The sequence below is a fragment of the Bison bison genome, unplaced genomic scaffold (assembly GCF_000754665.1).
Source record: "Bison bison bison isolate TAMUID 2011002044 unplaced genomic scaffold, Bison_UMD1.0 scf7180017864492, whole genome shotgun sequence".
NCBI lineage: Eukaryota > Metazoa > Chordata > Mammalia > Artiodactyla > Bovidae > Bison > Bison bison.
The window spans coordinates 8361772-8376002 of record NW_011495051.1 but is presented as its reverse complement, the minus strand read 5'-3'; the positions used below and the strand labels follow the sequence as shown (position 1 = coordinate 8376002).

General features: G+C 50.4%; 1 protein-coding gene across 2 annotated transcripts in view; it reads left to right on the top strand.

Moving 5' to 3' along the window:
* The window catches only part of LOC104979844 (complement C3-like), a 30635-nt gene that overhangs the window by 12658 nt on the left and 3746 nt on the right, over positions 1–14231 (top strand). For both annotated transcript variants that reach the window (XM_010828390.1, XM_010828389.1), the window contains 13 exons: positions 26–232; positions 1207–1258; positions 1432–1518; positions 1651–1854; positions 3907–3982; positions 4200–4368; positions 7078–7173; positions 7333–7486; positions 8491–8672; positions 8871–9029; positions 10229–10288; positions 11434–11524; positions 13526–13571. In XM_010828390.1, coding sequence (XP_010826692.1) covers positions 26–232; positions 1207–1258; positions 1432–1518; positions 1651–1854; positions 3907–3982; positions 4200–4368; positions 7078–7173; positions 7333–7486; positions 8491–8672; positions 8871–9029; positions 10229–10288; positions 11434–11524; positions 13526–13571 — 1583 coding nt within the window. The remainder of the gene's footprint in view (positions 1–25; positions 233–1206; positions 1259–1431; positions 1519–1650; positions 1855–3906; positions 3983–4199; positions 4369–7077; positions 7174–7332; positions 7487–8490; positions 8673–8870; positions 9030–10228; positions 10289–11433; positions 11525–13525; positions 13572–14231) is intronic.

Below are 14231 nucleotides of genomic sequence, written 5' to 3'. Positions count from 1 at the left end.
CCCCTAACCGTGCCCTCTGCCGCAGGTCCGAGTAGAGTTCCCTCACAAGGAGTCATTATGCAGCGCAGCAAAGCCAGATGCCCCTTCCCGCCGGATAGTGGCCGTGCCCCCCTTCTCCTCCAAGGTGGTGCCCTTCGTGCTCCTTCCACTTGAAATAGGCAAAGTGGATGTGGAGGTCAAGGCCAGAGGCTCTGTGGTCCAGGACCACGTGAGGAAGACACTCCTGGTCCAGGTAATGGGCACTCCCCAGCCCTTCCTGCCCATGTAGACAGTGGGGTGTCTACACTTGGGGCTCCAGGCTGTGTGATCATGGGAGGGGGTGGTGGTTCCAAGATCAACAAACAGGCAGAAGTGAGGGGCATGACAATGATTTAAAAGTTCAATCACAAAGCCCCCCACTTTGGGACTTTGGAGTCAGGCTTGGGTTCAAACCTTGTGTCTGCTGTGTGACCTTGGGCAGCTTACTTAACTTCTCTGAGCCTCATTTGCAGGAAGAATAATCCTCATAGCCATGAGTGATCAGAGAGCTGTGAACATTACACACAACCAGTGCCTGACCCATCAGTAATAATATTTTATTTACCTGACAAACACGTGTTTAATACTTAGGATATAGCACTTTGAAAATATTAACTCATTGAGCCTTCAGAACAACTCTGTGAGGTAGGAATTATTATCCTCTCCCTTTTATGGATGGGAAAAGTGAGGCACAGGGGGAAGAAGTATTTTGTCCAAAGTCGTGCAGCAAAAGAGCTGGGATTTGAACCTAGTTATCTGGGCTCCAGAGTCTCTGGTCTTTTTTGTTTGTTTGTTTGTTTGGGCTGTGCTGGATCTTTGTTGCTGCTGGTCGGCTTTCTCTAGTTGAAGCAAGTAGGGTTACTCTCTATTTGTGGTGCATGGCCTTCTCATTGTGGTGGCTTCTCCTGGTGCAGACCACTGGCTCTAGGGTTCAGTGCCAGCACTCTAGGGTCCAGCTCTAGGCTCAGTAGTTGTGGTCCATAGACTTAGTTGCCTCAAAGCATATGGAATTTTCCCAGACCAGGGATTGAACCCATGTCCCCTGCATTAGCAGGAGGAGTCTTAACCATTGGACCACCAGGAAAGACTGAGTCTGCTCTTTATGGCTAAGCAAGACTTCCTCTTACCGTCATTATGAATGTCATTATGACTATTGTTTTTAACCTGCTTCTTCATTGCATCCTACAGGCAGGGGGTCAGATTGAGCAAATATCCCAAAGCTTCCTCCTGAACCCCCAAGGTTTGTGGGGTTTTCATGAGGCTTGTGGGATCCTGGGGCCATGCCCTGGTGTAGGGAAGGTCTGAAATGAGGGGGTCTGGCTAAGTGGGCAGTCTGAGCTTCTCCCAAAGTCTACACACCCTGACCTCCCCAGTCCCAGAGCCCACTCATCACACAAGGCTGTGCCTGCTCAGGTCAGACCAAGACGCAGCTGGTGCCAAAACAAGAATTCTTGAACAAGATCCCCAACACAGAGGCGGATGTGTTTGTCAGCGTCCAAGGTACCTAGGAAACAGAGCTGGCTCCTGTGGGGGCTGGGGTAGGGGGTGGGGGTGTGTGCCGGCTCCTCCAGAGCCCGCCTGGGCACAGAGTGATGGGGGAGACCTGGTGCTTAGACTCTGCCCACCTGACAGGTGACATCCTTGGCGAGACCATCCTGGGGACCCTGACACCCAGTGAAACATGGCGGCTGCTGAGGATCCCGTCTGGCTGCCCCGAGCAGACGCTGAGCTCCCTGACACCCGTGGTCATACTGACGCGTTACCTGGATTCCACAGGCCAGTGGAACAAGGTTGGGGTGGAGCTCAGGGAGCAGGTGATGAAGAACCTTGCCAGAGGTGAGAGCGGGTCTCCTCCTGGGACCTTGATGAGGGTGTCTGAGTCTCTCAGGCAGAGTGCCAAGGTACCCTTGGAGCTGAAGGAGGCCCCCACTCGACCCTCCCAGACAATAGCATCCAAATTCTGACTCCCAGGGGACTTCCCTGGTGCACCAGTAGTTAAGACTCCACACTTCCAGTGCAGGGGGCATGGGTTGGCTCCTTGATTACAAGTGTGTGTGTGGTGTGCATGCTCAGTCGTTCAGTCATGTCCGACTCTTTTGCAACCCTATGGACTATAGTCTGCCAGCCTCCTCTGTCCATGGGATTCTCCAGACAAGAACACCGGAGTGGGTTGCCACGGCCTCCTCCAGGGGATCTTCCTAACCCAGGGTTCAAAACTGCATCTCTTGCATCTCCTGCCCTGGCAGGCAACTTCTTTACCACTGAGCTACCTGGGAAGCCCTGGATCCCTGGATAGGGAACTAAGATTTTACATGCCCTGTGGCACAACCAAAAAATAAAATTCTCAAACTCTGACTTCTCTCCCAGTTGACAGCCTGATTGATACCAAGTTCCCCAGGTGGCCTCCAACTATGACTGACCCCCAGGTTATTCCTTCACCCTGACCCCTCTCCCAGGCTACACGTCTCATAACAGACACCATGATTTACCCTAAAGCAGCAACTTCCCAGGTTATGTTATATTTAGACACTGTCCCAGGCTTTAGCCAGTCAGTTCCACGTCCTGGGCTACATTCCCAGGGAACTCCCAGGTAGAAAACTCCAGAATAATCCCAGGTGGTGGCTTCCTGGTTACACCTGAATGATAACACTTTCCCAAGTTACATCCAAACCCCCCAGGTAACAACCAGAGATACACACCCTGCTTACACCCAGACAGAGACCCTCAAGCATGTCAGGATGGCCAAGTGGTCTAAGGCACCAGACTCAAGTTTCTACTTCCCCAGACAGAAACCCTCAAGTTAGTTTGGACACTTACCCCTCCTCTCCCTGGTTACACTCAGACACCAACCCTCCATCCACATGCTCTGGATGGTGCTCCATCCAGCTAACACCCAGACGCTATCATCCCACGTTAAACCCAAACAGTAAACCTGAACTTCCCTGCAGACCCAGTGGCTAAGACTCTACGCTCCTGATGCAGGGGTCCAGGTTCCATCCCTAGTCAGGGAACTAGATTCTTCATGCCATGATGAAAGATCCTGCTTGCCTACAATAAGGACTGAAGATCCCACATGCTGAGATTAAGACCCAGTGCAGCCAAGTAAATAATTAAACACACACAGACACACACACACACACACACACACACAGGAAACCTCCAGATAACCTTCAAATAATACCCAAGCAGCAATGCTCAGAATCCGACAGAGACTACACCCAGACTACACCCTGGAGTGACCCCTTCTGACTACTACTGACACCTTTAGATTACAGCCAAGAAACAGCCCCCGAGAAAACACCTAGGTCATGGCCCCTCAGGGTTTCCCGCTGGCTCAGTGGTAAAGAATCTGCCTGCAATGCAGGAGATGCTGGTTCATCCCTGGGTCAGGAAGATCCCCTGGGGAAGGGAATGGCAACCCACTCCAGTATTTTTGCCGGGAGAATCCCATGGACGGAGGAGCCTGGCAGGCTGCAGTCCATGGGGTCCCAGAAGAGTCAGACATGACTAAGCGGCTAAATAATAATGGCCCCTCAGAATATGCCCTTTTCTGAGTTTTACCTTCCACGATCCTTGGTAGCAGTAATTCCCCATCACACCCTTCCCCAGAGGACCCAACAGCACTTCCAGTTTATTCCCATATACAACTGTCCCCTGGATCCCACGGTCACACTTGGCCATGACCATCATTTACACCTGGGCCCTTCAGGCCCCTCCGTTCTGCACCTGGACAAGTCACTGCCTCCGGGTTCCATCAATATGCAAAGCACCCCTAAGTCTCACCCACACCCTGCTCCCCAGATTCGGCCTGGTAACTGACCCCTCCCTTGACAACCACACCCAAACACCAACTCTCCCTGTAAATTTCCCATCCACCTATTTCCCCAGGGTACAGCCGGATGTTGACCCACCGGAGTGAAGATGGCAGCTACCACACCAGCAAGGGAAACCCAGGAAGCACCTGGTAAGGATGAGGACACTGGTAGGAGGGGCCAGCCTGGGGCTTGGGGACCCCAGGAGCACCCCCACTGTGGGATCTTGGGGCAGGCAGGCTGTGGGGCCAGTGGTGTTCCAAGTTGCTATGGTGTCTGGCATAGACTTCTCCACAGAGTAGAAGCCCCTCTCCTAGAATGCCTTGGTCAACGTTGCCAGCCATCACCCACCCGTCTCCCTCCCAACAGGCTCACGAGTTACGTATTCCGGGTCTATGCCTTGGCCTACCCCACCATGACAATCAGCGCGCTCAGTCTTGATTCTGTCTGCAACATCGCCAACTGGATCATCACCCACAGACAGCGGACGCATGGGAACTTTGTGGAGGAAAGCCCTGTGGTCATGTGGTCTATGCAGGTACCCACCATCCCCCTAGCTGAGCCGTTCAAATAAAACCCCAGGGCTCTGCATACAGGGAGGGGATGTCAGCCCCCTGGGGTGTTCACAGGTAGAATGAGAATAGGAAAGGGCTGAGGCCCAGCACCCAGCATCACATCTCCCTGCTCTGGACCATCCTGGACTCTATTACAATGTGGGGAGGTAGGGTACATCCAGGACCCATCCCCACCTCAACCCTACTTCAACGAGTTGCCAGTCCTGGCCCACCTTTCTCTGCGTCTGAGTCCTCCCTGTTCCCCCAGTCAATACACCCATCCCTACCAAGTATTCCTCCACACCAGCCTCCAGAAACAACTTTTAAAGTGGGAGGTGTGAAATTCTGGAAGGCTTCATGAGGAGAGGATGGGCTTCCCAGGTGGCTCAGTGATAAAGAATTCACCTGCCAATGCAGGGGATATCAGAGATGTGGGTTTCATCCCTGGTTTGGGAAGATCCCCTGGAGGAGGAAATGGCAACCGACTCCAGGATTCTTGCCTCCAGAATCCCATGGACAGAGGAACCTGGTGGGCTACAATTTATGGGGTTGCAAAGAGTCGGACATGACTGAGTGACCAAGTGCATGCACTCTGATATTTATACAGACCTGGGGAGGTTAGGGAACAAGTCCCAGTGGATAACTAAGGCCAGAGTGTTCCAAGCAGAGGAAGCAGCATGTGCAAAGGTCCTGAGGCTGGAATGTGTCCAACATGTTTGAGGAACTGTGAGGAGGCCAGTGTGTCTGGAACAGAGTGAGCAAGGGGAGAGGGGGAGAAGGTGAGAGGAGGGAGGTAGTGGAACAGATTGTGCAGGGCCTTCTGGGCCAAAGGGAGGACTTGAGTTTTTCCCCTGAGTGAAGGTAGGAGCCACAGAAGATTCTGAGCAGAGGATGGATGCAAACTGATCCAAGAGTTCATAGGCTTCATTGGCCACTCTGGGAAGAAGGAGCTATGGGTTATGTATTAGCTTCCTAAGACGGCCAGAACAAAGCAGTCCAACTAGGTGACTTAAAACAACAGAAATGTATTTATTTTGTCACAGTTCTGGAGACTTAAAGTCCAAGATTAAAGTTTTGGCAGGGCCATGCTCCTTTGGAAGGCTCTGGAGGGTGGGGATCAGCCCTGGGATTTCTTTGGAAGGAATGATGCTAAAGCTGAAACTCCAGTACTTTGGCCACCTCATGCGAAGAGTTGACTCATTGGAAAAGACTCTGATGCTGGGAGGGATTGGGGGCAGGAGGAGAAGGGGACGACAGAGGATGAGATGGCTGGATGGCATCACTGACGCGATGGACATGAGTCTAAGTGAACTCTGGGAGTTGGTGATGGACAGGGAGGTCTGGCATGCTGTGATTCATGGGGTCGCAAAAAGTCGGACATGACTGAGCGACTGAACTGAACTGAACTGAACTGGAGGGCAGGGATGGGGAGGGGAGAATCCTGCTTTGTCTCTTCAAGCTTAGTGGTTCCTGGCAATCCTTGGCATCCTTTGGTTTGTAGCCTCATCACTCCAATCTCTACATCCAACATCACATGCCTTTCTTCCTTCTGTGTACGCTTTCTTATGTGTACACCAGTTATTGGATATTGGGCCCACCCTAACCCAGTAGAACCTGTACTAGTCACTCAGTCGTGTCTGACTCTTTGTGACCTATGGACCACCAGGCTCCTCTGCCATGAAATTCTCCAGGCAAGAATGCTGGAGTGGGTTGCCATTTCCTCCTCCAGGGGATCTTCCCAACCCAGAAATTGAACCCAAGTCTCTTTCATTGCAGGCAGATTCTTTACCGTCTGAGGCACCAAGGGAAGTAGTAGAACCTGTTATTTTCTAAATTTTTTTTAAGTTTTAAATTTTATTTATTTATTTTTGGCTGCACTGGGTCTTCACTGCTGCACATGGACTTTCTCTAGTTGTGGCGAGTGGGGGCTACTCTCTAGTTGCAATGAGTAGACTTCTCATTGCTGTAGCTTCTCCTGTTGCAAAGCACAGGCTCTAGAGCTCTCAGGCTTCAGTAATTGCAGCACATGGACTCAGTAGTTGTGGTTCCTGGGCTCTAGAGCACAAGATCAGTAGTTGTGGCACAGGGGCTTAGTTGTTCCACGGCATGTGGGATCTTTCCAGACCAGGGATCGAACACTAGTCTCCTGCATTAGCAAGCAGATTCCTCACCACTGAGTTACCAGGGAAGTCCCAGTATAACCTGTTCTTCACTTAGCGAGTTACATCTACAAAGACCCTATTTCCTAATAAGATCACATTCCAAGGATCTGGGTGGACAAGACTGGGGGGGAGGGCTGGACATTATTCAACCCAGCACAGGGATTGAGGGTGGAACCCGGGAGACTGGAGAAGAGTTTGAACCTTAAGTTGGTCATTTACTAGCAATGGAGACATGTCTCCAACCCTAAGGTTCATTGTCAAGAAAATGGAGCTGCCGCAAGAATGTTTTGAGCTAGCTTAGAGAATTTAGCACAGCATCCTCCATGGCCGTCAGCTTTTGTTAGTAAGACAGACCCCACACAGGCAAGTCTCAAGATAGCTCCTCCTCCTCTCCCTGTCTCCACATCCTGCTTTCAACATCATCCAGCCCAGAGCTGAGCACCCAGGAGCTGTTCAAGGTCAGGGAGGAGAGACTGGGGAAGGTGCCTCCAAGATGGTAAAGGGATCATGGGTATGGTTCTGCATTTGCAGGGTGGCTACCATGGCTCTGAGGCAGACATATCACTCACAGCTCTTGTCCTGATCGCCCTGAATGAGGGGAAGGAGTTGTGCAGCCAGAAGATACCGGTAGGCCTCAAAGAGAAGGGAAGGGTCTGCAAGGTGCCCTAACCCCTGCACACAGGATGCTCCCTTGCCATCATGTCCTTCTCAGTGCATCCCTCTCTTCTAACTCCCAGACCCCTTCCACCCGTCACCTCCCTCTAGCCTCTTCTCTTGACTTTCTAGAGTTTGGCTGACAGCATGAAGCGTGCCGGTGACTTCCTGGAGAAAAAACTCCCTCATATTCGGACAACTTTTGCCATGGCCATAACCTCCTATGCTCTGGCCCTCATCAGGAGCCCCCGAGCCAATGACTACCTTGACAGCTTTGCCAGCAAGAGTGGGTGTGGGCCACTTTTTAACCAGCTATGTGTTCACCATAGCCATGGAGGCAGAGTGAGGGAGGGTGCATGATCTCAAATCCAGCAAGGTGTGATTCATCATTTACTGAGCACCTATTGTGTGCCAACCCTTGAGCTCAGGCCCTGAGAAACCAAGGTGAACAAGACTGACGTGGCCCCTCCCCTCAAAACTACCACTGTTGTTAGGGGAGGCTGGCAGAAGACAAACAGGTCAATAGAGAATGACAAATTGAGACTGGTGCTGAGGTAGTAACCTACAAGGTGGGTGGGAGCGATGATGATGAGGGGAGGGAAGTATAGACCGCAGAACTGGGAAGGGCCTCTGTGAAAAGGCGACCCCCTCAGCTGAAATGAAAGACGAGAAGGCTCACCTTCATGAGAAGGTTATTCCAAGCACAGGGGCTGGCTCATGCAAATGCCCTGAAGCGGGCAAGTGCTTGGTATGTTTGAGGCTAGAAAGAAGGTCATTAGACACAGGTAATTGAGAGGGGTCTGCTTCCCATGGTCTTGCCCTATCCCATCCCTGAGGGTCCTTATCTCATCCTCTCCATCCCCCAAGTCAAGAGGAGTGGAGTTAGAGAAACTCACTTGTGGTGGGTCTGGGAAGGATGTGGAGGAGCTCCTTTGAACCTCAGTTTCCTCAACTCTAAATAGTGTCCCTGTCCCCTAGAGTGGTTCTGAAAAATTCAGTGTCCATATGTCTCCTCAGCAAAGGTTTTCACATAAAGTAGGTGCTCAATAAAATAGCCATGAGGGTGACAGAGGATGAGATGGTGGGATGACATCACTGATTCAATGGACATGAACTTGGGCAAACCTCAGGAGGTGGTGGGGGACAGGAAAGCCTGGCGTGCTGCAGTCCATGGGGTCGCAAAGAGTCAGACATGACTTGGCAGCTGAACAACAACAATGACACAAGGAGAGGACAGGTTTAGGGAGGTGGTTCCAGATCTACATGACCAGGGGGACACCTATCTTCTAGACAAAACCCATTGGCCAGTGGGTTTGGATGACCTGGACCTAGACGACTCCCTGTACACCATTGAGGCCACAGCCTATGCACTGATGCAGAAATTGGAGCTGGGTCGGCGCAATGAAACGCATGCCATCGCCAACTGGCTATTGAAGAAACGGCAGCTGGGAGGAGGCTTCCAGTCCACCCAGGTGACCAAATGGAAACTAGGGGTGGAGGGGTCAAGGGTGGAGGGTTGGGTTGCTAGCCAAGGTGCTGACACGACTGGCCCTTTGGGTGGAGCTGTCCACGGTGCTGGTACCCACAGGGTTGGGGAGAGGGGTCCCAATGTGCTGTCTCTGGTGCTGATCCAACACACACCCACGCACCCACCCTGTCCCAACACCCAGACCACAGTCGTGGCCATCGAAGCCCTCACCCGCTTTCGCGAGGCTGTCCCCTTCGAAGGTGTCCAGGATCTCCACATCCAGATCAAAAGTTCCAAGAAAGCCTTGCATGTGGAATGGGTCATTGATGAAAAGAATGCCTACCAGCTACGGTCAGCAAAGGTATGGAGCTCAGGGGCAGACAGGAAGTCCACACGGAAGTGGCACTGGAGATGAGGCCAAGAGTCATGTCCCTGACAGTCTCCCTCATCAATAGTATCTAGCCACCATAGGCAACACTGTCAATGTATTGGTTCACTTATTCTTCCTGAGCACCTACTGTGTGCCAAACATTCTCCTGGAGTACATTATGAAGCATCTGTGTTCCCTGCTCTCAATGAACTTACAGTCTAGAAAGAAACTAAGACAATAAATTTAATTCTATATTCTGTTTTAAGCTTCTGAACACAGGGGAAGGAAATAAGTATATAAAGGAAAAAATAACCTGGGTATGGTAGAAAAGGTAATCTCCATGACCTTACCTCATGGAGGAGGTGATACTTACCTTCAATCACTCAGTTATCTTTACTGGGCACTTACTGTGTGCCAGGCACTGTTCTAGGTTCTGGGAATATGGCCATAAATGAGACAGGAAAAAAAGTCCTTGTCCCTGTAGAATTCTATATTTTAATGAGAACAGACGATAAAGAGATGTGAATAAGTAAGATGCGTAATGTGTTAAGTGATGACAAGTGCTACCTACGGGAAAGAATGAAACAGGGAGAGAGGTAGGAACAAGCAGTTGTCATTTTAAGTAGGTTGGGCAGGGAAGGTCTCACCAAGAAGGTTACACTTGAGCAAAGATCTTAAGGAAAGGGAGGTGTGATCCTTCTGGAGATCTAGGCAGAAGAAACAGCAAGTGCAAAGGCCCTGAGGCCAGAGTGTTGTAAGAATACCAGTGGGATTTAAGCAGGGGTGATGTGATTGGATGTGAATGCATAAGATTTGCTCAAGCAAATGAGGGAAGAATGTATGAGGGGAACAAGACTAGGTGCAGAAAAGCCAAAGAAAAGAGTCTTGGTGGGGCTTCACACATTTGGAACTTCAGAGACACTGCAAAGTTGATGGTGCGGACAGATCTATATTAGGACTGAGTCAGCAGTTGTAGCTGATCTGTGACAGTGTAGATACCACAAATGCTCAGTCAAGAAGGAAAAGTCAAGCCATCTTCATGGAGAGGGACAGGAGAGTCACTAGACCCCAAGTTAGGGAAATAATTGAGTTCCCAGTGCCCATGGATGCTTCCCTCTTCATCCTCATTGCATGTGAGCCATGTTTTGCTGCTTCCTCTGCCCTCAAATCCTCCTCCCCCTTCATTTCAGTTCTCTGCTGAGGAAGAGCTACAGATCAAAGCCAGCGGCACTGGAAGAGGCACCATCTCGGTAGGTCTTGTGTTCCTTAGCTAGAGCCCAGGGCTCTCTCTGTTCATGGGAAGAGAGGCAAATATAGACTCCAAAACAAGGTTGATATCACCAATAAGCTTAGCTATCATTTAGAGCACAAATATGGGAATCAAGCTAAGGACACCTCAAAAAAACCCTGAGAAGTAGGTAAAAATATGGGCTCCATTTGACAGGTGGAGAAATAAGGTTTTCACTTGCAGTAAGTCAAGAGTTGGGGTAAAGGCCAGAGATACTTGGGGTTTTGGTTTGTTTTGTTTTGTTTAGGCCACACCATGCAGCATGTATGATCTTAGTTCCCCCACCAGGGATGGAACCCACATCCCCTGAAGTGGAAGCACAGAGTCCTAACCACTGGACCCCCAGGGCAGTCTCAAGGGCAAAGATTTTTGGATATTGAGTCCTTGCTACGTTGAGTCCCTGAAAAGATGTCTCTTTCCTTGCCCCACCAAAGGAAGATTCTCCCTCCAGGGTGCCTCCCAAGGCCCAGAGAACAACTGCATCCTTCCCCCAATATCTGGGGGCTCGATTACATCCTCTGACCCTCTGCCCTGTGATCCAGGAGGACAGCCCTCTTGGTCACTGAATTCAAGGTAGCCCGCTCTCATGTGTCAGGCGATGGAGTCACAGTTGAATCCCTGCCTTTTGTGTGACCTCAGGCAAGTCACACTCTGTCTTCAGCTTCAGTCAATTTTAAAATAAATAAAATTAAAAATTCAGTTCCTCAGTGGAACTGGCCACATTTCAAGTGCTTGGTTAGCCACACGTGTGGACTTCCCTGGAAATCCAGTGGTTAAGACTCTGCACTTCCACTGCAAAGGGCATGGGTTCAATCCCTGGTCAGGGAACTAAGATCTTGTATGGCACAACCAAAAATAGCCACATGCGTCCAGTGGCTGCCACATGGAAAGCACAGATAGAGGCTATTTTGCCATCAATGCAGGAAGTTCTACTGCACAGAGGTGGCGTAGACTCCATAGGCTGTTCTGGCCACTGAGTGCACTGGATCGAGGAGGAAAGACCTTGCTGTGAATCCCCCATGGAGCAGAGAGCTGGGCAGGCAAGAATTGAAGCAAGGAGGAAAGGAGTATGCCTGAGTGAGCTCTGACCTCTCCCCTGCCCAACAGATCCTGACCGTGTACCACAGGTCCCCAGAGTTCCTGGAGAACACTTGCAAGCAGTATCACCTGAATGTGACTCTAAACGAGAACCAGAAAGGTGAGTCTGGACCCAGAGATGCTCTTCTTCTTTTTTTAAATATAATTGTGTTTATTTATTTATTTTTGGTTGTGCTGGGTCTTCATTGCTGTGCTACGGGCTTGCTCTATTTGCAGCAAGCAGGTTGCGGTGCCCAGGCTTCTCGCTGCAGTGGCTTCTCTTGCTGCAGAGCCCAGGCTCTAGAGCTCAGACTTCAGTAGCTGCAAGTCATGGGTTTAGTTGCTCTGCAACATGTGGAATCTTCCCAGACCAGCGATCGAACTCAAGTCCCCTGCATTGACAAGCAAATTCTTATCCACTGTCATCACCAGAGAAGTCCCTATCTTTTCTTTTTTATTATTTTATTTTAGCTACCATTCAGTAATCACATCTATTGCTTTATTCAGCCACTCAACAAAGAATCTGTGAGCATTTACCATGTGCTTCACTCAGTTTCTCGGCCCTGAGAACATAAGCATGAACAAGAAAAACAGCCCTTCTCCTCTGGGAAATCACACTCTAGCAGATTCTAGCAGAATCTGCATTGTAAAATGTAATACGTAGCACAGTAGCAGGTGATGACTAAGTGTCACCTAAAATAAAGTAGGAAGAGGTGCTACAGACTTGAAGGAGGTCCAGGGGAAGCTCTCCCCAGCCTGCTTTCAACTGAGATATGGAAGATGTGAGAGAGTGAGTTGTGGAGGATCTGAGGGAAGAGCACTCCAGGCAGGCAAAACAGCAGGTGCAAAGGCCCCGAGACAAGAATGAGGTCACCTGGCTTGAGTAACAGCAGGGAGGCCAGTGTGGCTACAGAGGAGCAAAGGTGAAAGTCGCTCAGTTGTGTCCGACTCTTTGTGACTCCATGAACTGTAGCCCGCCAGGCTCCTCTGTGCATGGGATTCTCCAGGCAAGAACACTGGAGTGGGTAGCCATTCCCTTCTCCAGGGAATCTTCCTGACCCAGGGATCAACCCCAGCTCTCTTGCATTACAGGCAGATTCTTAACTGTCTGAACCACCAGAGAAGCCCCAAGAGAAGGAAGGGGTAGTTTTAGGTGGAAGAGTCAGAGAGATGATGAGGCAGGGACTTGCAGACCATGGTGAGGACTTTGGGTTTGGCTTGGAGGGAAATAGGAGCCAGAGAGGGTTCTGAGCAGAGGAGGGACGTGATATACAACAGGCTTGCACAGGCTCCTTCTGGGGGGAACAGACTATAGAGGGCACAGGCGGGAGTTGGGACAACAAGGAGGGAGCAACTGCGCTGTTCCTGCAGGAGATGATGGACTGGACCAGGGAAGGGGTGTTGAAGATGATCAGAAATGAACTTGCCTGATGGTCCAGTGGTTAAAACTGCACTTTCAATGCAGGGGGTATGGGTTCAATCCCTGGTCAGAAAACTAAGATCCCACATGTCATATGGTGTGGCCAAAAAATAAAATTTTTAAAAGAGGAAGAAATGGATTCTAGAATTTCCAGTCCTGAGTACCAAGAAGGAAGAGCCAAGGCTCTGCCACTGGGAACTCACTGTCAGAGTAGTGGGGGAAAACAAGCCTCACCAGTCCCAAGACTTTTGGGGACTAAAGGTAACCAAGAGGGGACTTCCCTGGTGGTCCAGTGGTTAAGACTCCATGCCCAAATGCACAGAGCATTTGTTCAATCCCTGGTCAAGGGACTAAGATCCCACACACTGTGCAGTCAACAAATAAATAAATGAAAATAAAAGTGACCAGGACTTTGGTTGGTGTCATATTTCTTAATAGTAGTAGTAAAATGATAGTAATAATAACTCACCATTAGAAAGCCCTGATCCAGCACTATATTAAATGCTTTACTTGTATTTACTCACTTAAAAGTAACCAACTTGATTGGGAATATCATGATCCCCTTTTCCAGATTAAGAAACCAAAGCACAGAGAGGTTAAACAACTTGCTCAAAGTCACACAGCAGAGCCAGGATTTGAGCCCAGGAAGCCAGCTCCAGAGACTATGTTACCAGCCTCTAAATTCCTGCTTTCTTTCTGCAGAGAATAAAAAGGGGGAAGCAACCTTTCAGCTCCGGATGGAAACAAGGTCAGAGAACAGATCTTCACCTAGGCAGGAGGAAGGATGCACCTCCTGGAGTCCAGAGTCCTTAGCAGCTCTCCCTGTGTACTGAGTGGAGGCTGGGAACCAGCCAAACCCACCTCTCCATGCCTGCTCCATCATCGCTACCTCTCATCCTGCCCTCCCCTGCTTGTCTACCATCCCACTGCCCCAATCCTGTCCTCCATCCTGCCATGTCCAGAATGGCAGGCTCCTGAATGGTGGACATGCACCATGACCCAGATGCCCAGAGCCTGCTCCAAGCGTGGTGGCTCTCCCCTGGCTTCATTTTCTCCAGACATTCCAGCTCCCATTCCAGTCTGGCTCTGTCTCCCAAATACCCGTGCCCAAGTCTAGGTAACAAAACATGTACTGAGTGCTTCCTGGGTGTCAGGCTCTGTTCTAGGAGCTACGGAGACAGTTGTGAGCAAGACAGCTCCTCCCTGCCTGCTGAAGCCCACAGCCTCTCAGGAGAGATAAACAATAACTGAATAATCACCCAAAATCAATGCAAAATGACCACTGTGATTAAATGTGGTGAAGGAGAGGTCCACAGAGCCGCGGGAGGGCAAATTAGAGAATTATCAGTTGTGAGGGCTGAGGAAGGCTTCTGGGCGGGGGTGGGGGGCATGGTTGGTGAAGGGATGC